This window comes from Propithecus coquereli, unplaced genomic scaffold (assembly GCF_000956105.1).
Source record: "Propithecus coquereli isolate 6110/MARCELLA unplaced genomic scaffold, Pcoq_1.0 Scaffold31, whole genome shotgun sequence".
Lineage (NCBI taxonomy): Eukaryota > Metazoa > Chordata > Mammalia > Primates > Indriidae > Propithecus > Propithecus coquereli.
In genome coordinates, this window is record NW_012148730.1 from 5226722 (window position 1) to 5252729 (window position 26008).

Here is a 26008-nt window from a genome sequence, read left to right on the forward strand (position 1 = left end):
CTTTTGGCTCTGTGTTTTATATGATCAAAGAGGTTTTATATAATAATGTTTGTATTCTTAAAATTGCACATTATTAGAGATCCAATTAACTAAATATATTTTTAAATGTTTACAACTTCACAGACATTGCTGTTTTATTAACTTATATCAGACTTCTACTCACATAATAAGGTTAAAATAACATAATTGATTATATTTACAAACAATTATATATATTACAAATTGCATGAATCACACCAAAATGATAAGAGCCACCTACCTGACAGGATTGCTGGTTAAAGAAACCCTCAGGGATTCTAGGCAGTTAAGAAGTTTCTCATCTGAAATGCCAGATCGCAATTCATGAACATATTCTTGTGAAGACAGGGTGCACTCATGTTTGCTGTTTTTCAGCCCACCCTGTAAAATAAAAAAGATAGCATTTTAGACAAACAACATTTTTTTAAAAAAATTTCAAAGTAAAATAATACATAGAATATATATTTTACTATATAAAAATGTGTGCAGAGTGCTAGGCACTCAAAAATTCTTGATCACAGAATTGACACGGTAAAATTGTGTTGTGTATATCTCAACATTCTCTTCACCTTCATTTAGAAGAAAATTACACTGCTGCTGTTCATGACCTGAATAGAATATGAACTTGAATTGCACAAAGTGTCATTGACAGGGGTACTTAAATTTACAGTCCAGGCATTAGGATTAACATTAGTTGGTCTTCCTTAACTCAGAGGATGGGTATTTAAAAATCATCTTATTAATTTTCCTCGTTAAGATATTTATATTCAATTCCACAAAATGCAGCAAAGAAAATTTAATATAAAACATTAAACCTAACCCGAATCTATTGAAAAATATCAGAGTATCAGTCTATCTTTAAAAACAAGTGAAAATAGTTATTGAACTGTAAAACAACATAGTCTTCCATTAGCATGTTAATTAATAAAATCAGTCTAAAGTATTCACCAATTCCCAACTATTCCTTCCTATTACTCCCATGTTGTAGTTTAATCTTAAAATGTCATTAAATACATTTATCTGATAGCCACTAGTTTTTAGCTTAATTTCCAATATACATGGATTATTTCTAGAACTCATTGTCTCATCACAGCTCCTTAGCTTCATCAACCTTGCAATAAGTATATAAGTAGTTCAGGGAAAAGGCTGAGAGGAAAACATTGTCAACACATTCACTGTACTAATAACTCATACTTTCACATTCTAGACACACCTAATCGTAACTATCCCTTTCCTATACTATAAATGTATCCCCCTGAATTAAGACTAGCTTGATTCATACCAAAATTATTGAAAGAAAAAAAAAGACTCTAGCTTGAGTCCTATCTTTCAAGTTCATAGAAATTACACTCAGTTTCTGCTAAGTATCTAAGGATACGTATAAGGAAATATGATATCATAAGGATATGATACAGGAAATATGATATCATGAATGATATCATAAGGAAAGGAATCTTTTTCCCCATTGGATAGAAGTATTATCATTAGAGGATATGGAATTTTAAAAAAATGTGTTAATAATGAGAAATGGATTCCCAGAGTTTCATACTATTTGGGTTTTTATTGAGAATACCTCCTCAATATAGAAATTCTAAATCATTCTTAATTTCTAAATTAAAAAAAATCCATTAAATAGTAAATGTTTAAAGTCTGATAAAGGCTTACAACATGTAGGGGAACTCTATTCCCTTAGCACTGTGGCAATATTATCATTATTACAGCACTTAAAATATTGTGGTAGAGAACATTATTTGCATCTGCTTCTCTTCTACACTGGGAACTTCATGTGTGCTAAGGGCTTAACACAGTACCTGAATTTAGTGAGCCTCAACAAATGTGTGCTATTATTGAATTTGTCCATAACAATTACAGAATACAATTTCATACTTTTAACTCCCATATTTTGCATAATGTCCACTGACTTTCTTTTTCTTGCTTTGTTACAAGATACAGTAAATTGTCAAGAATAGACTGGATAAATCACCACATAGATGGCGCCATAAGTAAAAACATCACCATGAAATCCTGTTCACGTTCCTATAACTTACGTATATATCTTTTATTCTACAAAGAATAACAAGTAAATACTTAGAGCATAATTTTGAAAATTCAAAATCATACTTTTATTTTTGCTCACCCAACTCACTTTCTACAATAATACAAAGTTCTACAGTAACAATGGCTCTATTTACTGCATGCACCAGTCTGATAACTACTAGTACAAGAAATTAAACTTCTGTAAGTCTACAGTTACATACCACTTTCATATAATCCTCCAAGTTATTTTTTTAATTAATGTATAAAAAAGCACTATTGATCACTCCCTAGAGGTTTGTATATGGAGTTTATTCCTGTTGAATGACTTTTGTATTTTGCTATTTTCTCTGCTTGGAAGACTCGAACCCCAACCTTTCCATTGCTGGCTCCCGTCGTATAAGTCTCAGCCCAGTAGTCTTCTCCCCTCCACATGCTAGTTATCATCACAATACCATTTTAAACATCATTTATACTATTAGTTCTATGAAAGTTTATCTTTTTTAGTAATTTAGTTGTTTACTATGTTTTCCCCACTAAAATATAATATGAGCTCCATTAGGCAGGACCCTTGCCTGTCTTGTTCACCACTGCATCCTCTGATCTTAGACAGTGCTCGACACCAAGGAAGCACTAAATACGTACTTCCTGAATAAACAGATAGGTGGGTGGGTAGGTGGATAAAGAATAAACAAATGAGTGAATGACTGATGAGTTTCAACATGCTGAAGCGTCGAAGCTTAGTTCAGCTTTGCTTCAAACTGTTACAGTTCTGAGATTTTCAGTTACAACATATGCAGACATGCTGAGTATAGAACAGGTAAACTGAGACACTGTATGGCAGCGGTCCCCAACCTTTTTGGCACCAGGGACCATTTTCATGGAAGACAATTTTCCCACGTACGGGGGGAGGGGGTAGAGAGGAGATGGTTTTGGAATGATTCAAGCGTATTACATTTATTGTGCACTTTATTTCTATTATTATTACATTGTAATATATAATGCAATAATTATACAACTCACCATAGGTTGGGGACTCCTGCTGTATGGCATGCTGAGGACAGCTCAGACTTTGCCACCTGGTTTGAATTATGGCCCCCGTCCCTTACCTTCCAGTAATCTGGGCAGGCTACTAACTAATCTCTATAAACCCGTTTGCTCACCCATGACATAGAGGTAATACATACCTACACCTCAGGTTTGTTATTAGGATTAAGTAAGACAGTGCATATAAAGTACCTAAAACAGGCACTGCATATGTGGCACCTCATAGACACAGAGAAAGCTACTCAGAGAATGTTAGTTCCCTTTTTCTCACTGACTCCCTATAGGTTTAGCCTAACTGGGACACATGGTCATGGCTGAGATACTCTTTCTGGACAACTGGGTCGGCCCATCACCTTGTAGCTCACATTCACCCAAGTCTTAGAGACAAGTTTAAATTACGTAATTTAGGATACCCTGTGGTTATAAGAAAAGGAAGCAAACGATCTAATGGAGCATGACAGAAAATATATAACTTTATAGAACAAAAATGTCTTTTACCAAGCTTAGAAGAACTTTGGGGTTTTAACATAAGTTCATATTTGAAAATTATGAAAACATGATAGCATATTAAGGCTGGACTGGCCCTTGAAGATCACCTCTTCTAATATCCTCATTACAAAAATAAAGAATCCAAGTGATTGCTCAAGTTCACAGAATTAGTGAGGTTAAAAGACTAAAACACAAATATTCTTGTCCTTGAGTCACTCCTTTCTCTACTATATGCCGCTTTTTCTCAATATTGAATAAAAAGTTAAAGCAACAGGTATTGAATTCTGAAATCTCTATTACAAAATGTCAAGGTGTCAAAGTATCGTCAGCATAATCAATATGGTGCAACATAATATTAAAGAAATCACCTAAAAACAAAACAGTGCAAAAGATTAAACTAATTCTCACTATACTTAATAGGGTTGTAATACAAGAATGACTTATTATCAACATCCTGTTCTGATACTGAACAAAGGAAACAACTAGATAATGGATGGATAATAATGGAAATTTTAATTAGCTGCTCTGTATGAGATTAATGAAAATTACCACTGTGCCCATTTGATCTTTAAAAAATAATGCAGGCAAAGTTAGCAATTAGCGTACATCATGCTATTCCAAAACTAGGTGAACAAAAAGCTTTCCTAATTTGAAGCCAGTCCTTAATTTGAAAATCATTAGGATGGAGATACTTGTCAGTGTGACTGTGCTTGTATTATTCTAAGGTACACAACAAGCCAAAAGGTTCTTTAGGTCAGTTTGACAAACACACTTTCCCCTTACTCTAATATGAAATGTTAATATCAAAATCAGACAAGTAATATTCTAAAAAGAACATTTTAAGTTTGCAGCAGAGATAACCACTTCTGAGTTTAGATAGACTTAGTCTGAGCATGATCTGTCACCTTTTAATGTAAACACAGATTTACTTATAATTTGAGAAAAAGCTTCATAGTTCTAAGATGTAAAGGTATCTTGCTGCAGACACTAAATAGAACTATTGATTGTACACAGATCTTTTCAGCTACAGTGTGCACACAGACAGAAATTACTATCAGTGGTGTCATCTTCAAAGAGGAACGACAATATTGTCATGAAAACAGTGATATTTTAGTGCTACTGACCATGGTTTATAAACACTAATGTAGTAAAGTTTCTTTGGCTATTTGAATCAAGTGAGTTTCTTATTTATCATTGTAGTTCTCTGAAAACACATTATAGATTAACAAATTTGTAATTATATCTACAGAGGGTCACAATGTTGTTCTTTGAGAGGCTCCTGTAACTTTAAAAGCATAAGAAATTGAAAGCCATTTTCCTCATCATCAGTTCCTTGAGCTCAAGTACGAAAAGGAAATACAAAATAAGTGCCCAATTCAAGTGAACCTACCTATTTATCGTAATAGGGATGTATTTGGTAGGCTGTTCAACCCTGAATATATTGCTGAACCTTTAGATGGCTTCTCTCCATTTATATAAGAAAAACGTCTCTTAAAGGGAGAGTAGTAAAGTAATTCATTTATTAAAAAATACAAAAAGTATCATAAAAATTATTACAACATTTCAAATAATTTTATATGAAATTTGCATTGAAAATTATTTCAATTGCATGAAAAATGCAGGATAAAGGATACTACATATTATCAATTGAGGTGTGGAAGAAGGAAACCTATGTGGAAATTATGATCATGAGATAACCTCATATGGTGTCATTTCCTATTACAGGAAGCACTGTTTTAAATTAAGGCATTTTCAGAGGGTGAAAGTAATACACAAAATAAAAGAACATATCCCAAATCCTAGGGCAGGGAAAATAAGCTTTTGTACAGCAATGTAGAAGCATCATAATTCTTCAGATTATACATACCATTTCTCCCAAAAGGATTTAACTAACTAAACTTACTTAAATGTGATTAAATGTTTAATGAAAGAAAAGTATAAGGTTTTCTGTGATGAAATTTTTATTGTTTACTTACTGACACTTTTGTATATTAATATCAATTAAGCATTTCACTCTCAAAACTATAAAATCTAAGACCACCACGGAATGAATACTTAAATCATTCCTTAAGCACATGTACTACAGGTTGAACATCTTGGGAACAGAAGTGTTTTGGATTTCAAATTTTTTCGGATTTTGAAATATTTGCAAAAGCACAGAAATATTGTGGGGATGGGACCCAAGTCTAAACATGAAATTTATTTGTTTTATATATACCTTATATACATAGCCTGACAGTAATTTTATACAATATTTCTAATAATTTTATGCATGTAACAAAGTTTTGACTACATTTTGGCTGTGACCCATCACGAGGTCAGGTGTGGAATTTTTCACTTGTGTCCTCATGTTGGTGCTCAAAAAGTTTTGGATTTGGGAGCATCTCAGATTTTGGATTTTTGGATTAGGAGTGTTCAACTTATATTGGAAATGTCAAGTACACAAAGAAACTCTACATATATATTTAAATTCTGGGGCCTTACTGTTACTTCTTTTGGAAGGAAAATACCTCACAATAATGTCAAATAATTACTCACTTAAATATACAATAAATTTTAAAATTAACTGAAACAAAAAGGTGATATTTTAAAGTAGACTGTTTATGCAATGCGCACCATCCAAGGGATGGGCACACTTGTAACTCGGACTTGGGGGGGAGTGGGGAGGCAAGGGCAACATACATAACCTAAACATCTGTACCCTCATAATATGCTGAAATAAAAAATAAAAAAATAAAGTAGACTGTTTATCTCAAAACGCTAAACTCCATTTCTTGTAAAACAGCAGCCTTGGTTTGATCTAGACACTCTCAGAGACATCCATAATGAAAGGCTAAACTATCATTAATTGATTTGTTAGCAAAAGCAAATTAAAATATTTAATGATATTCAGTATTAGTCAATCTGGATAACATGCAGTCAATCTGACATGTTTCTCTTTCATATGAAACAATAAATGTGTAGTCTATTCTATACCTAACATCTATCCATACTTGCCTTTTAAAACTAGTGTTAAACAATTACGGTGAACAATGTGCCTATGGGTGAATAACACCAAGAAAATCTTTAGAACTTTAAAGTGTGTCTACTAGCATTTTTTATGAGCCCTTATCACCACCCTCAGTACTTGAGGAAAACAGAATAAGCATTATGTTTATCTTTTATTTGACAGAGGCTCTTGAGATATACAGATATAATGTAATCCAGGGGTTCTTAACCTGGGATCTCAATTCAGAGAGTATATAAATTTGGAAGGAGAAAAATAACATCTTTATTTTCAGTAACCTACAACTTAAATTTAGTACTTCTTTCAATTATGAATGTAGGCAACAGAATACAGTGGTATTAGGAACATCTGCAACTTGGTCACCAATAGAAGCCACAGATATTTTCCCATTGTACCATACACACATTTGTGGGAAAATTTCAGCCATCATTCATGCTCATCGCTTCTTCAAAATTACCTGAGTTATACAATCTCCTACTTTATCTTGCTATTTAACAAATATTATAAAGAAGCACATTACTGTGACTCAATTTTTAATCAAACTATTTTGAGACATTGGAAATATGCATGCAATTGTAAGAAATAATGCAGAGAAATCTGTTTCCCCCAATGGTAATATCTTGCAAATCTATAAATAATATCACACCTGGGATGTTGACATTGATAAAACCCAGCTACCTTACTCAGAGTTCCCTAGTTTTACTTGTATTTATTTGTGTGTGTGCGTTGTGTATGTATGTAGTTCTATGTAGTTTTATCATGTATAGATTCATGTATCCAACCACTACAATCAAGATATAGAACAGTTCCATCACCAAAAGGATCGCTCATGTTGGCCTTTCATAACCATACCCACTTCTCTCCCACAACCCTCAACCCCAGCCGCCACTAATCTAATCTCCATTTCTATAATTTTGTCTTTTCAGGAAAGCCATCTATATGAAATCGTATTGTATGTAACCCATTGGCATGGGCTTTTTCCATTCAGCATAATGCCCTGGAGAGTCATGCAAGTTATTGCATATATCAAGTTTGTTCCTGTTTATTGCCAAGTAGTATTCCACAGTATGGATGTACTACAGTTTATTTAACCATTTACCTGTTGAAGGACATTTCATTTGTTTCCAATTTTGTCTATTATGAATAAAACTATGAACATCCATGCACAGTTTTTTTTTGTGTGAACGTAAGTTTTTATGTCTCTGGAATGTGTCATAATTTTAAAAAACAATTTGATAAGTATATTTTAATATAATTGGTTTCCTTTTTTAATCCTATGTATATTATATTTTACATCGAAAATCATGATTCTAAGAAGGTATCCATAGGCTCACCAGACTGTCAAAGGGGCCCATGGCACAAAATAGGTTAAGAACCCTTATAGTAGCCTGTTTCCTCTATTTTATAATCACACTATATTTACTCCATCCATTGTACTGGGAAAGGAGAAAAGGCACAGTATCATTTTAAATAAAGTTTATCTATGTATATAACGACTTTAAAAAAATGGGCAGGATTTGATCAATGGTAATGTCCAACAGGATAACCAATTTATTTGGCATAGCCAGTATCTTCACTACACTATTTAAAGACAGAAACAATTGTGAAAACTTTATCAACATTTTTTATGTTGGGGCAAAGACTATGAAGATATTTAAATATAATGTTTTCCTTCCCAGCTTTACCATTTTATAGATCTAATTCCAAGAATACCTTTAAGATGTTGTAACAAAGCCAGTTTAATAATACTTTTGAAGATTATAAATGTTTCCTATGGCCTAGATATAAACCACATTTTAAGAAGGTAATGAAGCTATAAATTGTAAATGAAATAAAGAAAAATTCCTTCCACAAAACAAAAAAATTACCCCATTATTTTCAGACCCCTAGCCTTGCAAACATTTTAGTAAGCGCTATCAGACAAAATGAACACACTGAATTTTATCAGTTCCTTGCCTACCTGCTGATAGGAGGTAGTACATCAATTGTAAAATATCCAAAGGACAGGAAAACAAGGAAAAGAAAAAGAACTATAACTAAGTGGCATGTAAATAAATGGATGTGTGCCCCCAGCACTGAATGAGATTGATAGATTTAGAGATCAATGATAGCTTACATTTCTATAGCACAAACAGCTTTCACAACTTTTCCTGAATACTATTTCATCTAACAACAGGGGAAGATATACTAAAACCATTTTTTTTGTAGTTGTGAAAATTCAGTCATTGAGAAGACATGACTTGTCCGAGACTATATAACCAGCAAGTAATTGTCAGAAGCAAGGCTAAAAACCAAACTATAGAGTTCCTTTCTGAAGACAGTATAAAACCATCTTCAAAGGGGCATAATTTGCTCCAAATGGAGAATTATAACAAAAAAAGGGAAAGTGGGCAAAAGTTTCTGAAATATTCCTTACCCTTAATAGCTCTATGAATTTAGTCAAGTTATTACTTGACTTCCTGGGCCTCAGGTTCCTTGTCTGCAAAATGGGAACAATATAGTATATACCCTCAGGCTTGTCATAAGGATGAAATAAGAATCCAGGTAAAACACAATGTATGGTATATAATAAATACTCAATTAGTGTTTGGTATCATTATATATTATTTTATCATTAATTTAATGAGTACTTTCTTTAACAATTGCCTAGTGAAAGAAATACTGCGGTTGTGAAGCTATTAGTTTTCTGTTCACCCAAATTATTTCAGCAGACATGGGCTGCTATCTTTCTGAGATGCTTCGGAAAGGATTTCTACCTTAGGTAAGAGAAGACTACTATATTCAAACTGTATTCTGAGGATCCATAGAGATCCTTGAAGTGTTTGGGGGGCTGCTTTAGGGGCTGAGGAGAGGATATGCAAAAAGGAAGGCTCCAGTCCCCAAGTCCTCTGTTCCCCCAATAATGAGTGCATCTACACATTTATCTGCTTTATATATTCATATTCCACATATGATTTCTTATGGATTAGCTGCTCTGATGTTAAATAAAATAAAGTTTTAAACCCACTGAGCTACATGATCTCACAGGTCCTGCCCTTTTGAATCTATGATTTGGAGTATGCCACCATATGCATAGTAAAACAGAAGCTTTTCTTTTTTAAAGCATAAAATTTTAATTGATCACCATATTCTCTGCATGCCCACTGATTCTCCAGGTTTTCAGTTTCTTCACAAAACAGCACTACGGAGACACAAGGCATCTATTTCTTATTGGGCATATGGTGTCCTTTGCATATTAGAATATTGTCACTCAACATTAATTGACTTCCCATGAGATTCCAGGCACTGGGGGTAAGCCAAGACATATCCTTGCCACCGCAGAGTTTATACTCTTTCAAGTGTGGTGAGGAACAATAAGCAGACCATTATCAAGCAAGGCAACAAGTGCCCTGACAGAAGTAGATAAGGGGTGGTATGGGAGTTTGAAGGATAGTGAACTTGACTCTCTTTAAAAGAGGAAAGAAGGTCAGGCAAGCTGTAAAACCTGTTCACCCATGGCAGTCAAGGCAACTTCAGTCAGAAGTTACAATAAACATGGAGTCATAGGAGAACAGGCCATGTTTGGGGATTTGCTAATAGAGCAATAAACCTGGAATTCAGAGCTAACGTTTTTCAAACTGGGATCCTTGAATGTAGTCTCAATGGTTTTTGAGTTGTGTAAGGTAATTTTAAAATTCTATAATTTTATTTCTTAAGATAATGTGATGAAGCTTAACATAAACTGAATCATCTAGATAATGACCTTATAAACAAGTCCTGCCATTTATTCTCAGCATCCATATATGCAGTTAGGATCACATTGTTACCGGGAAGTAGAGCTTTAATTATCTCAGAGTAATAATATGGCCTTAGTAAAAAAAAAAAAAAAATGCATTTGTCCCAAAATAAAGACCAAATGACATGGCAGCATGCTGTACTAATCAAAATTTAACCATAGATCAAACAGAGAACACTGGTGGCACAATTAGGTCATCCTATGGCACTGTAGGCACAGAAAACTCAAAAATGCCTACACTGTAGCATATTTACATTGTGAATGACAATTTAGATCCAGCAAATCATTTATCACTTAAAATAAAGCTAATTTAAATTGTATTGGTTTTATATTTTTTATTTAACATGTATATTTGATTTTATAAGTTGTATAAGAGCTATTGGCATAGTTTGTAACTTATTTTGTATTGGCACATATTTAAACTATATAATTAAAGTATTTTAAGTCAACACTGGGGTCTTTGGGAAGTCTTTTCCTTTAAAAGAGGCCTATACTTTCCTAAAATTTGAGAAACTGCCATAGGTGAGAGGAAGGCGCTGGAAGCATTTAGGCTGTGAAGTGAAAAAAGTATCTGTATTTTAAATGATGGCTTTGGCGGGGAGGTCAGGAGAAGCAGCTGGGGGAGAGAATGGAAGCAGTAGATTTGTTTAGAGTCTTTTAAAATCATTAAGGAAAAATCTGATGATGTGCTAACCATTATCATTGCGGTTAGAAAGAAAAGACTGGATTAGAGAGTCATTTAAGACAGAGACTTATTTCACCTAGGGAAGTGAATGGGAATGCTGGGGTAGTTAGAGGAACTAAGAGGCTTCCCCAGGGTTAGGTAGCCCTTCTGATGTGTTGATGTTATCTGCATTTTTACAGATCAGGAAACTGGGGCTTAGAAAACCTGGGCAAGGTCACATTACTAGTTAGTGATAGAGCCTTAATTTGATCCCAGGTCCGTCTGACTCTAAAGTCTATGTGCTTAACCACTGAGCAATACTGTCTCCATATGAATACTAACAAAGTTGTGTTCAAGATTCTCATCAAGAATATAGAATGTGAGAAGAAAAGGCCAAGGATGAAACTCTTAGCAGTGCTTACATTTAGAAGCACACAGCAAGTACAGACAGACAAGAATGAGTGAGAGGGAGAGGGCATTTTAATTTCTATGTATGTAACTGAATATTCATTTTCACTTTTTATGAGCTGACCTCTAAAAATTATCACAACATTAAAGTGACCATTTATTTACAGTAAAATCAGTCCATAAATATGCAGGTTAACTAAAGAAACTGACATCTTTGGAATCAAATAGTATTTTAGTGGGACAGTCTTCTGGTTAGTGTTTAAAAGAGGAATGATTTGTTTAGATGAGTGTATGTAAATTCTAAGAATACATTAAAGTAGATGTTTTTTGGTTTCATTTCAATAAACTGATTTTACCTAACGAATTCAAACATTTATGTTTATTTTCTACAGCAGCGATGGATTTATAGGTGTTATTCAAACTTTTTTGTGATAAATAAAATCTCTGCTACATAAGAACCAATTTTAGTTCTCAAGTAGTATACAATGAATATCTCAAAATACTAGCCCAAAGCCCTAGCCTAACTCTAAAGAACAACCTTATAAGAATATTGAGCTAGTACTTGAGCACATAGTCTTCACAGGGTTTTAATAAAAGTACAAACAATGTTCTGACCCATAAGTGCTACATATCATGTTATAGTTAGAGGTTATGTCAATGGAAACAGCAGTATAACATTACCCAATATGATGGCATTACTTTTATAGATTACCAGCCATCTGTTTCTGCTGCTAGCATTCTTACCTCTAAAGATCTAAGTGGTGAATTTGAACATAAGAGAACACACATTCCTGTTTCCTCAAAATAATTCTTTTAGACATAATATTTTTTCACGGTCTATATTCTATAATTAATTATTTTAGCATGTCATTTACTTCTCACAGAAAAATTAATATAATCCAACAATTCAACACACACACATGCAAGCACCTCCAAAGGCTTCAGTTTTCTTGTACTATCCAAAATAGAATATAGATGTTAAATATCTTCAATGGTTAATATTATCAGTAATCTCCATAAACTTCCTCACAAAACGAATGAGCCTTTGAACTTATCAAATATATTCAGTGAGGGTTTTATACAGCAAAGAATAAAAAGTACAACTCATATGAATTTTTAGGCACATGTTTACTTGATATTAAACACAACAATTTATACTACCCAAATCTGACATCAGTCAGAGGGCTCTGCTGCCAATTCCACATTCCTTTAAACAAAACAAGACAAGATAAAATAAAAAAAGTCAGCCATCTGGAGCTCGGTAGGTTAATGCACTCACTATTCTGACATTTCCAACTAGTACAATCAAGGGTGAAACACTCTCAAAAGATACAACTGCTATTAATATATGATGTGTGTCTTTGGGAAAAATAAGGAATCTTGCAAAAATTAAAAACCTGAAGATTCCTTAGGTTATTTCAAAAGTTGTGGCATGTTGCTGGAAATTATTAATATTGTTATGGAGATCCACCTAGTCAAGGAATATAACAAGAGTTTCTAGGCAGAACAAGGCCTTACTCTAAGCATAGAGGGGAATGTAAACATGCATTAAACATGCTTGACAGCTGTTGTTCAAGTAATGTTAAAGATTGGTCTCCCCTCTAAAAGCATGTATAGTCACAAATTGTATTTATACTCACAAAACCAATAACACATCACAACTGACTGAATCCCTTGATATGATGCAGCGGTTGGGGGTGGTAACTGATTTGGAGTCATGGAAATTTGATTTTAATCCAGTGTCTGCTACTTAGGAATACTGTTTGACTGTACAAGAAAATGTTTTCTGAGTTTTGCTATGTCTTACAGAATTACTTTGAGGATTTAAGTATAAATAAATGTAAAATATCCAGCACTATGCCTGATACATAATTAGGTACACAGTGGATATTTATTGCCTGCCCTATCATCATCATGGAATGTACTATGTGCCAGTCATGATGCCATACATACACACACACACACACATACACACACACACACACACACACACATAGGGGGGCTGGGGGGAGAGAGTGTAAGAGAATGCACACGTGCCATATTTCATTGGGTTTCCAAGTCCCATAAGACTTATCAAATGTCTACTTTTATTCTATGCCTCTGCATAAATACCAGAGGTGAACAGATTACATACCCCTGAGATTGCTTACTGGTCTATCATTATTCTCAATAATTTTTTACTTCATCCATGGGTCACTATAAGTTTTACTCATTCAGTAGATTTCCTCGAGGGCAGTGACTTTTTCTTAAAATAATTTAAATGATTTTTTAAGGAACATATCTATTGTTCAATGTTTCATACACTTTGCATTTCTAGAATTTTAGAAAAGCCTAGGGTTGGTGGAGGGGGCTTCTTTCCTCTAATATAATTTTCATTTACTGAAGCACAAAAATCTGCATGGGGGGAAGCATTTTTATGAGAAATATCATATCCATTAGTAAATTTATAGATGTATAGCTCACAACTAATTTGTGACAATTCAAACAAAAAGCCAATATGGCAAAAAAATATTAAAACTATTTTGAAACATTACTGGCATTCAAAGCATTCAAAGAAAGGAGTTTCTCTTGGAACATTAAAAATTGATACAGGCTCACTGGCTAAGTCCCTGAAAACAAAAATAAAACAAAAACTAAAGGGCAAAAGTTCTACTCTTGTCCCAGAAAATAATTACTTGTATGGCTTTACACAAAGCACAAGCTTGTGGTGGTCAAAATAGAGCCAATCTAAAATATCCATACAGAGTATAGCCTCTATACCAGAAATGTGAATTTTGAAGAGTGGTAAATGCTTTGAGTCCTTAGAAAAGTGCATTGTGTATATAAAATACTATTATTTTACCTAAGATATTAATTATTTCAAAGAACCTCTTAGCTCCTATGGTATATTAGTTTTTCTGAAAGCAGATAACCTTTATGCCTGCTTTTATTTTTTATCTCAACCAGCAGATTGATTCAGTAACATTTGCTAACCACCTACTACCTGTTAGACACTGGGTATACAAACATGGGTGAGACATAGCCTCTGTCCTCAAGGAATTCAAAGTCACACTGAAGAAAATGAAATAGTATTTTCTTCACCAGGAGAATTTTAAGGAAGATTTCTAAATGAGGCTTAGGAATTATTCAAATTTGTCACCTAACTCTCGCACTAATCCCAAGATTTCCACTATTTTTAGAATAGTACTCTTTCTAGATTAGAAAAAGTGAGACTGACTTATAGATATAATTTTGTAAGATTCAGAAAAAAACATTGATTCAAGTAATGAGGGTATATTATTTTTCATGCCACTGTTTCATTGCCCATTTCTTCAATGGAAATATCATAAATTAGTAAAGCCAAATATTTATATTATTTTTTGTCTCACTATATTAACCTATGGTGGGTTTTCTAAAGAATGTATTCTCCTTCTTGCATTTTAATGTAATATACAATAAATACGAGAGAATATATGTAAAGTATATATAAGTAATAAAGCAGAAACTAATCATTCATATGCCCAATATCAGTTTTTGCCACATTTGGAGAAACCCTGTAGTCAACCTATACTTTGTATAAGAAACCAATAAAGGCTTTAGGTTCTTAATAAACTAAACCAGGGATAAAAAAGGTTTGAAAGTGTAATAACAAATTAATTTCTACTATTCAAATTTTAGATAGATTTTAGTATTTGACCCTAATATTAGAACTTTTGGAAGAACAAGAAACATATTAGAAAAAAATATTTCATTAATTCCTCTAGCATCCCTGTAAGGTGAGACATATTATTCCCTTTTTACAGATTGGGAAACTTCTTTAATCAAATTTCACTATGACACACAATGACGAATAGAGCTGACAATAGAACCTAGGGCATCTGACTTCTAGTCCAGTGTCCTATCCATTAGTCTTTCTCTCTCATGCCTTTGGCACTTCTCATTGTCCTAAAATGCAGTCCAGGCTCGCTTATTCTCCAAAGGACTGGCTCACTTGTCAAGGCCACAAAAATACAGAACTTAGAAAAAAAATAATTAATTGCTTTAGTTTGGGCATTTAACACAGTAGTGCAGTATCACAGAATAACAACCCAGCGCACACATGAAAAAGATTCCAAGTGTAAAAAAAATATGCCATGTACCTACTGCCTCAGAATTAATTGTACAAGAGTCAAATATATCTAAAATAATATTGTTTAATGTACCCAGTACACACGACTATCCAGAAATTATGTACTTACTGATGCAAAATACAGTTAAAGAAACTAAAAAGCCCTATCCATGTAGTGAAATGGATATTCTTTTACAATGCTGGTAGCAATACACAGATTTAACATAACCTTTCTGGAAAGCCATTTGGCTAAAAGAACCAAGAGCTTCAAAAAGTATGAATTTTTTTGACCTAATAATGTTACTTCTAGGAATCTTTCAGAGGAAATAATCTGAATTGTAGATAGAACTTTATGTTCTAAGATATTTATGCCATCATTTTTATAATAGGGAAATTTGTAAATATTTTAAGAGTACAAATCTGGGGAAATGAAGAGATAAACTGTGATATCTATTTAAAATGGACTAGTACACAGTCATTAAAATATTTTAATGATGTGGAAATATATCTTTGAGTCAATATTATTTGAAATGAGATTCAAAACTATGTATAGTATGATTTCAATTATGTAAAAATGTTTCTATCATTTAAATGGTAATCTATGGCAATGTTAATGATAATTATACCTGAGTAGTAGGATTTTAGATGCATATTTTCCTCTTTAAAACTTGCTTTGTTTCCAGATTTTCTAAAGTAATATTTTTTATAATTTAAATACATTGAATATTATTTTAAAAAGAAATCTCTACCATGTTTTCATCAAATTTACTCATATATATATAAGGCTTTAATAAAGGAAAAAAGGGTGAGAGTGAAAGAGCTAAGGGATGAAAGAGTAAAAGTAATAATTAATAATAAAGGAGAAATATAAAATAGTATAAGAAAAAATATAGAAAGGACAAAAGAATAATGATGACAGAAAGGAAAGTACTTCCCTCATAACAAAGCAGGTATAACCTCCCCTGCTTCAACCAAAAAGGATTTGTGCCTTTTCAACCTCAACCACTAATAGGATGTTTATTCAAATATGTAGTTCCTTCTGTTTGTTAAAACAGGCCGCAGGACACATCGTTATGGGCAGACATTTATAAGTAAATCATACTGATGAAGGAGGTAGAGGTGAAGGAATATGTATAACACAACACCTGAAGTTCTATACTGAAGCAGAAAAGAAAGAAAAAAAAACTTCCCCATAAAGGGTTTCTCATGTATATTTCCTTCAGTTAAGATTTTTTTTTCTCAAGCTCTAATACCCTCTCGTTGATTACACATTGAATGATTAGGACAAGACTTAGACTTTGCCTTAAAAGTTTACAGCCCAGGATTCTTTGCAAGATCGATGCAGAAATAGTCACAATAAAACAAATCAACAACCTAACAATAAGAGAACTTTGGTTGTAGGATGATGGCATTATTTTAGTGCTTATTAACTAGTATAAATAAATATGAAACCAGTCTACTTCTTTTAATATTAATATAATGTATGTCGACACAACCATGCTTACAGGCTCACATACAGAAACACAGAGAGAGATCCAGCTAAAATCCAAACTCAAAATGTGGTCAAGATCTCCTAAATAATGCTAGCATTAGCTGGAACTCTGTTGCTAGTGTTCAGTTTGGGAATTCAAGGTTATTATCCAATGAGTGTCTATTGTATGTAAGTCACTATGTTAGGTATTGCAGGTAAAGCAGAGACAAATAAGATGGTCTCTGCCTTCCACGAAGGTAAAGAGAGAGGGAATGCTCATTAACCTCAGAGAACTGTCACTATTATAATGATTCATTCATTCAAATACTTACTGAGTTATTCATTCATTTCCAATTATTACTGAAAATGTACTGTGTGTGACATTGTGCTTGGTATTACTGATATGATGACCAAGAAGATAGTGCTCAAATTTGAGGTTAAAAATATAGATCTTACGGAGTTTACAATACTCACTATAGGCCAAAACCATACAGATTCATTCGGTGAATACATATCAAGCATTTACTGTGTGCCGGACAGTCTGCTGACTCTATGGATATGGTAGTAAACCAAGCAGACTCAGGTGGTCCCTACTTTTTAATAATATAAAAATAAAAGGAATGGTATAAGGCAATAGAATAACATACAAGAGGATGTAACCCAGATGTCCAAAAAACCTTCTTAGAAGAAGGAATGTCTAATATGAAACCTGAAGGATAAGCAGGAATTAGAGAACATAAGAAAAAGCCCAGGCAAGACTAGACAAGTAAGGGAGTGTGTTCCAGGTGGAGGGCATAGCACCTGTGAAGAATCAGCAATGAGAGAGAATAAAATAGAGTAATGGAAATGAAAGATGTCAAGCATGGCTATGGGTGTGTGTGGATGTATTGGTGTGCATACTTGTGCGTGTGTATGACTGAGAGAGGGAGAGGCAGGGGAGGAGGAGAGGTGGGGAAAGGGAGAGAAAGAGGGAGAATGAATTTGTTTGCTGGGGAGCAGATGCTGCTGAGACTAATATAGGCTAAGCATGAAGACCCTTAATTGCCCCATTAAAAGGTTTGGACTTTATCCGGCAAAGAGAAATCACTGAGGATTTGTAAGCTGGGAAATGACATGTTTAGATTTGTGTAGAGAGTGGAAGAAAGAGGGGGCAAGGATGGAAGAAAAGAGACCAGTTAGGAGGCTGCTACTGTACCTAGGTGAAGAGGATGGTGGCCTAAACAGGGAAAGTGACAGCGGGAATGGGGAAGAGCAGATGAGTTTCAAAAATATTTTAGCAGTTACAATCAATAGAATATAGTAACAGATTGGAAGGAGAGAATGAGGAAGTGTGAAGAATCAAGAATGAAGGGCAGGTTTCCAGCTTAGGCATCTGGATGTATGACGGTTTCAATTTCCCAAGGTGGAGATGCAGAGGGAGGAACACGTATGTTGCTGTTTTGTTTCAGTAGCATTAAGTCAAGATCTGTTTCCTTATAATTTTTACATTGTTGATAATAGATTTTTTAACCCCCAAAGGAATAAAAGAAGACTATTCTTATTGTGCTGTCCTATCATAGGCTTTCAATTATATGGAGACAAGTATATACTGCCTTAGCCTCCTCTTTCAGCTTTCAAACATTTCATAATGAGAGAAGACAAGTAAAACACTTAAAGTGGTTCCTGGTCCATAGAACATGATCAATAAAAGTTATTATCATTATTAATTAGCAGCACACTTTAGCATTCCTAACATTATTCTAAGAAGTCTATGTCATTCTCACTTTTTCTATTCCCCCTAAAAACAAAGTTTGGGGAGAATACAAAAAAAAGTCATTCAAATCCCAACATACCAGAAACTAGTTTTTATATTGTCATCTGATGTATATGATTACATGCTTACATCATACATAGTTGAAAGCATACATCATACCACATGGAATTTCCCTTAACCATTTTATCAGAAGAATGTTTTCATTGTCTACATAGTCTATATAATCATTTTAATGCCTACCTGATAGTCTTCTGAGTGTGTGGCCCATGATTTAAGCCTTTCTCTCTTCGTGGAATTAAGGTTTCTGCCCACCTTAATTTTCCAATAGCATAAACAATCCTGCAAAGAAACACTTTTTCCTTCTTTTGGATAATTTCCTTAGGATAAATTCTCCAAAGTACCTTATCACCAGGGTCAATGGTGGGTATAAGCATTATGTATATTCTGTCAAATTCCTTTTCAAACAGATTTAACACTACCAGCAAAACACAGTAATGTGTAAATTTCATGGTATTAGGTAAGGTTACTTTTATTATTTACAATTGAATAGAGAGAAAATGATACCTCATTTTCCAAATTTGCATTTCTCAATGGGTACGTTAAAGTTTTCCCTATTTTGGCCAGGCATGGTGGCTTGTGCCTGTAATCCTAGCGCTCTGGGAGGCCCAGGCAGGAGGATTGCTTGAGCTCAGGAGTTCCAGACTAGCCTGAGCAAGAGTGAGACCCCATGTCTACCAAAAAGAAAGAAAAAATACCCCAGCTGGGTGTCGCATCGCATGCCTGTAGTCCCACCTACATAGGAGGCTGAGGCAGAAGGATCGCTTAGAGCCCAGGAGTTGGGGGTTGCAGTGAGCTATTAATACAATGATGCCACTGCACTCTACCCAGGGAGGCAGAGAGAGGCTCTGTCTCAACAAAAAAACAAGGCAACTGAACACCCTCCTCACAACCCCTCACTCCTTAAAAAAAAAAAGTTTTCCCTATTTTACTCATTTTATTTTTATTTATGTGTGTTGTCTATTTTCTTGCACATTTATCTGTTTGAACTTAAATGTTTCAATCATGCTCTATGCAGTGCATAGATACTAACAATATTAATTCCTTGTGTAATAAACTTGCAAATATTTTTCAGTGTTTTATTTTTTATATCTTTCTATAAAGTTTAGCATTTATTTATTTAAACTTGTAAATCTTTTCTTTTGTGTCTTCAATTACTACAAAACTTACAAAGTTTTCACTTCAGTATTTACTTTTAATCTATGATTTTGGTGTACAATATGAACTATGGACCTATTTTTCCCCAGATTTATAGGCAATGAATGGTGTTGGAATGCCTGTCTCTTCCTCATTATTTTATAACCTTACAAAAACTTAGGTTTTATATTATATATATATTCAAAAATACAATCTATTATTAGATTTTCTTTGTACTCCCATTTATTTACATGAATGTGTATGCCATTATAATATCTCTCTTTTTAAAAATTTTAATGCTTTATCTTATTATGGGATTAGTTCCCCACTATCAGAATGTTGCCCCTGGTTCTCAAAATGGCATTTTATATTCCTGCCAGTTTCCTCTTCCACATATATAATAATCTTGTTAAATTCAATAAATTCAATCAAAATGCCCATTTTTACTTTCTTAAAATTATGATAAATGGATAAATTTAAAGAGAAATTTTATATGACCTTTACTTAGTCCATCTAGAACTGCATTGTCTTTATATTTATTCTAGTCTTTTTCTATAGCTTTCAAAGTGCTGTAGATTTATTTATGTAGGTTATATACATCTCCTATTTATTCAAATCAACTTATACTTTGTTACTGTTAATACTATGAATGTGATCTTTTTCATTGTGTTCTCTAACTGGTTATTATTGTTATAAGGAAATGGTATTGATAGCATATCACTTTACTAAATATCAAATTTAAAATTATAATACATGTAGGGACAGAGTCATCCACTGACATTCTTTATCTTTCTCCTCTTCCAAAATTCCAACCTTCAACTGGAACATGAGATGAAAATGTATGTGACCCCAGGCTCTTTGATTTCTAGTACAGGGTTTCGTTGTCTTTAGAGGTATTTTTCAATTTTTCTTCATTGTGTCAATCAACTCCCATATCAGTCAACAAGAGCTGAGAGAAGTGGACATATCTGTCACGTTTCAGCTGAATGTTTCATATTGTTAGTGTTCCATCAGGTTTACAAATGGCTGCTTCCAGGCACAGACACCTTCAATCTGCAGGCTCAGTTATAACCAGGGAACTCAAAATATTTAGGATCCCCATTACTGCCTGTAAGTGGTGTCTAGATTTAGTTTTGCTGCCCTAATTCTTGAGTCCAGTATATTTAGGGGAAACATCCCCTGCTTGGGTTGTCCTGAACACTAGCTAACTTGGCATCATGCTAAGCTTTCCCCCTAGGAATTGAATGCCATATCCTGCATGGTGAATCCCAAAACTTGGCAAGGGTTTTTGCTCCAAACTAGGCCAATCACCTGGAAACATAATTCTGCCAAAGGTCTACCTAGAAGATCATGTAGCTGCGTTCTCGTGACCAGAGCAGATTCCTTGGATATGGTCGATGGGCCAGATAAAATGCCATTTCAAAGTTTCTGTTTGAACCTTGATTTCCTCTATGGCTACCCCACATGGAGGATTCAACCAAGTTCCAAAATTCTGACTCATGATTGTTAATTTACTCCCTTTTCATCACTGGTCATTACATTGGTAGTCACAATAGGCGTTAAGGCTGAAATAGTCTGATCTATGTCCAATATATAGTATAAATAACCAATGATCACCATGAATCATTTTCTCTAGTACCCTGGAATACAAAATTAAAACTATCTAGATACATATTTAAAGGAAATCAAGTGAGTTTCGTCATTTTACTTAACTATTAAATACCTGTATATTCATCAAATACGTCATCATTGTTATATCAACAGAAAAGAATTCTTAAATGTGTATACTTTGCTCTAAACATTTACTTTGACATAATAATAAATTATTTTAACAGGAGAAGAAATTTAGATCTGATTTTTGTAACATGCACAAGATTAACTCTCTCTACTAGATAAAAATACAGCTTAGCTTTTATAAAATAGCTATACCTTACATTATATAGCAAGTTATAACTTAAAAGCATTTTCACATATATGAAATATATAACATATGTATTTCTTTTTCTAGTGCTGACATATTTCCTTCCCAATACTCCATGTACAGCCAGTTTGACATATATTATGTCATTTGATCCTCATAATAACCATGTGTGATGTATAGGGCAGATAAGAATAGAACAAAGGAAACAAGGTCCATGCAGGGTGAGTGTGCTACTGAAATTCATCCAGCTACATCACTGGAAGCAATAGAACCCAGGTATTTTGGCTACTCTTGGTTCATTGTTCTTTTTTATATCATGTGACAGCCTTTTTAAAGAAAAATTTGGTTATTCCAATGGGAAGAAACTTCCAACTACATAATAAAAGCAGCATAATAACTATTATTCCTCAGTGTATTTATTCACTCTTTCCTGTAAAAATGGAAATAATATACACCTACAAATGATGTAAATATACTTGCAGAAGTTTCAACAAGTGCTATAGCATATACACTCAAAAAGCATTCACATTATATATGTGGAACACGTCAGAAATGAAATACTAAGACAAGTGTTTTCAATCTTTCCCTAATTTAAAAACCAGACCAAACCAAACCAAAACAACCCTGAATCAAAAGGATGCTTGCTGTTTCCAGCTCAGTGTCTGGTGAGAATGTGCATACCTTTCATTTCACTGGTGATATTGAAAACTCTTCAAGTGCACAGACCATATTTTTGTTTCTTAAGGATATCCCTCAATACCACACACCAGAGATACTCAATAAATACTTGCTGAAAGAGCAAATGAGTAGGTACAGGCAACTTTGAATTATCAGAAAGCTTGTTGTGTTCCCCCCCCCATCTCCGAACGATTTTTTTAATATTAGCACAAATAAATGTTCAACTCTTCTGAAGTTACAAATCTAATTAAGACCTCTGCTATTAGAAAAATAGCACAAACTTTAAAGACAGTGATACCACAGTAAGAGAGAACTAGAGAAAGAAAAAAAAACTTGAATTCTATTTTTAAATCTTCTGCTAACTCATTTAGCAGCCATACAACTTATTCAACCTTGTGAGAACTGGGGTGTCTGAAAGCAGCTAATAAAACACCTTTTCTCACCCAGAGGGCCCAAGCATATAGCTACCTAGAATAGACACACTGGAAGTTGTTGGATGAAAATTTAGCGAGTAAACCCTTTAATTATGAGTTACTGGGGTCAACAGGTCAGACACCCAACCATGGCTGGTCTGCTTATTAAATGGCATGGAGAATTAGATATCATATGGGCTCCTTATAACCATCTTTCATGTGTTGAAGTATTCCCCCCTCTGTGCAACATACACTTATGTTACACATGTTAATGGATTAGTTTGTGTTAAGTATTTGTTTTTCAACATTCTGTTCCTAATCAAAGTAGCCATTGACATTTGACTGGCTGACATATTTCCTTCCCAATACACCATTAACAGCCAGTATGAAGCAATATGTGCCCTGAAGCTTCATTCAAAATACAGATTCACTAAGGTTAATTTTCAGCAAGGTTCTATAACTGCCATATTTTATTTCCATGTTGTTTTAAAGTGCACAATATTTAAATAACTTGAATTCTTAGCCTTGATCATCCTCCATCTCAGATTCTGTTCATATATTTTGAAAACATTAGGCTCTCATTTGCCCACATTGAAAAATGTTCTTCCCATTCTCTTTGCTTATCTAATCATTATCTGTCATTAAAGAGTCAGCCTAAATATCACTTCCTCAGAGAAGCTTCCCCTGTCCTCCCAAACAAGGTACCTCTAATCTCCCAGATGTTTCCGTTAAGCACTCAGGATGATCAAAATGAATATTGCTTTTACATCTGTCTCCACATCTTCATGAGGATAGAGATTAAGCCATATTTATTTATTGCTGCATCTGCTTGTACAATACTCAATAAAAATGTATACTCAATAAACGAATATACAACAAAACATTTTTTTCAGTATGTATCATATTGTTCAGAAACCAGAAAGCTGCATACCCTTGCTCTCATATGCTAGATACTAAACCCAATCCTAATTTGAAGGGTATTATAATAAGGGTTAGGAATGTTTGGGTTTTTAATGCCAAAGCTAAAACCTCAACTCTCAATTGTAATTTGGAAGAAATATGTTCGATCATGAATTTAGTTATACTGCAGTTTCTCTAATTGATTAAATGAAGAAAAACCATCACACTACACTAACATTTCAGAGAAACTGTAAGGAGAAGATATAAATTTCTAATTATCTCAGAAAGATATTCAATACAACAGAAAAATGGACTAATAATAAAATATAAAATAAAAAATTAAGAAATTAGAAATGCAGAATGTAACACAAATTAGATTCATAATTTTAGAGTTAAGAAGGAAGCCTAGAGTTAAAGAAAAAATAGCTGCTAGAAAATATTCACTCAGCATCACAATCTTCAATTCAAATGTATCTGAGATATACCTAAAAATCAATTATGTTATAATAACCACGCCATCCACAGTTTCGCTTTCTGTGGCCAGCATTATCCAAAAATAATAAATGGTGCGCCCCGAGTAACGTGACAAAATCTTACACTGGCCAACTCTGTCCCCCTTGGGACATGAATCATCCCTTTGTCCAGTGTATTCACACTGTTTATGCCACCCACCCTTTAGTCACTTAGCAGCTGTCTCAGTTACCAGACTAAAAAAACACAGTGTGTGTGTGTGTGTGTGTGTGTGTGTGTGTGTGTATACACACACACACACACACACACACACACATATATAGTTTGGTACTATCCATGGTTTTAAGAATCCAGTGGGGGTCTTGGAACTTATCCCCTGTGAATAAGGGGGGACTACTCTATATTCCTGCCATTTGGTTAAGACTTTTGTTTTTCTGTTATTCAACCAATGGTGTTGCATTTCAAAGTATGTTTATATAAAACCCCCATAATAGAATAAGCTAGGCTAGGAAAGCAAAATAAGGTTTGGGTGGTTTTTATCCTGCATGTTATTATTTTCCACATTCTACTTCATTTCCTTTAACTGCTTAAAAGATGAATAAAATTATTTGCATTTTTGTTAGTTTCTATATATATTTCTGTGCGATGTTATTAGAATTTTCTTTTTTTAAAAACATAAAAAGGAAATATCTAGTACCAGGAGAAAGACTTAGCTTTGAATTAAGATGAATAAGAACACAGAAGTAAATAGAATTTTACCAATACTGTAGTACCTAATATTTTCATATACCACATAAGATGACACCAGTAATGCATTAGTGCTGGTATACTATGATACAAATTGAAGCTACCTATAATAATTTTAAAAGCACAATTTTTCAATTTTAAAAATAAATCTAGAGCTAGTAGATAGATCTTCTTTACTTGGTTGTCAAAACTAAGCACTAGACATTTAAATCTAGTGTACGCACAATATCGTATGTGACTGGTGACTTATCCTCCATTAAACACTACAAAACATAAAGCAGCTTTCAAAAAATAAAATCAATAAAATGCTATAGTCTTGAAGTGCAATTAAACCATTTCAGAAGCCATACCTAATAATGGAAATAGTAAATAGTAAATGTTTTAAGATGGGTTGAGAAATATTATATTCATAATGCTTAAGAAAGTTTTACAGCTATTTCTGAAAAGTAAAGTCCTAAAATAGAGAATAAGACATAGAAGTTAATCTATTTAGCAGTACAGTATAGGTATCTTTGAAGTGAATGTATCTGAATATATTAATGGAAAATAGGAATTTCTCTTTAATGTAAGAACCAACAGGACCTAGGGTTATCTTTTTCTGTCTTAAGATAACTAGAAGTCTCAAACGGGAAATTCTATGGTCCAGTTAAGTTTAAAAGCTTGAAAAAGAGACCCAGAATAGGGCTGTGAGCTAGAAAAATCAAAAGATAAGAACTATTATCTAATGTTGTCATAAACAAAACTTAACAAATGCTCTCACAATAATTTTTAAACTAATATTATGCAGTTAATTCATGTATATAATGTGTTGAAAAATTTCTTATAAAGTTGATTTCCTAAACATGAGAAAAGTGTACATGAATGTGTCATCAATTGAGCAAACTTTAGTACTCCTTCGTCTCCCATCCCTACCTCTCCAGTCCTCAAATAT

The 26008-nt window shown here is 33.6% G+C and overlaps 1 protein-coding gene across 1 annotated transcript in view; it reads right to left on the reverse strand.

Moving 5' to 3' along the window:
- The window catches only part of DIAPH2 (diaphanous-related formin 2), a 914924-nt gene that overhangs the window by 717881 nt on the left and 171035 nt on the right, over window positions 1-26008 (reverse strand). Inside the window, exon 6 of the mRNA XM_012650030.1 lies at window positions 260-399. Coding sequence (XP_012505484.1) covers window positions 260-399 — 140 coding nt within the window. The remainder of the gene's footprint in view (window positions 1-259; window positions 400-26008) is intronic.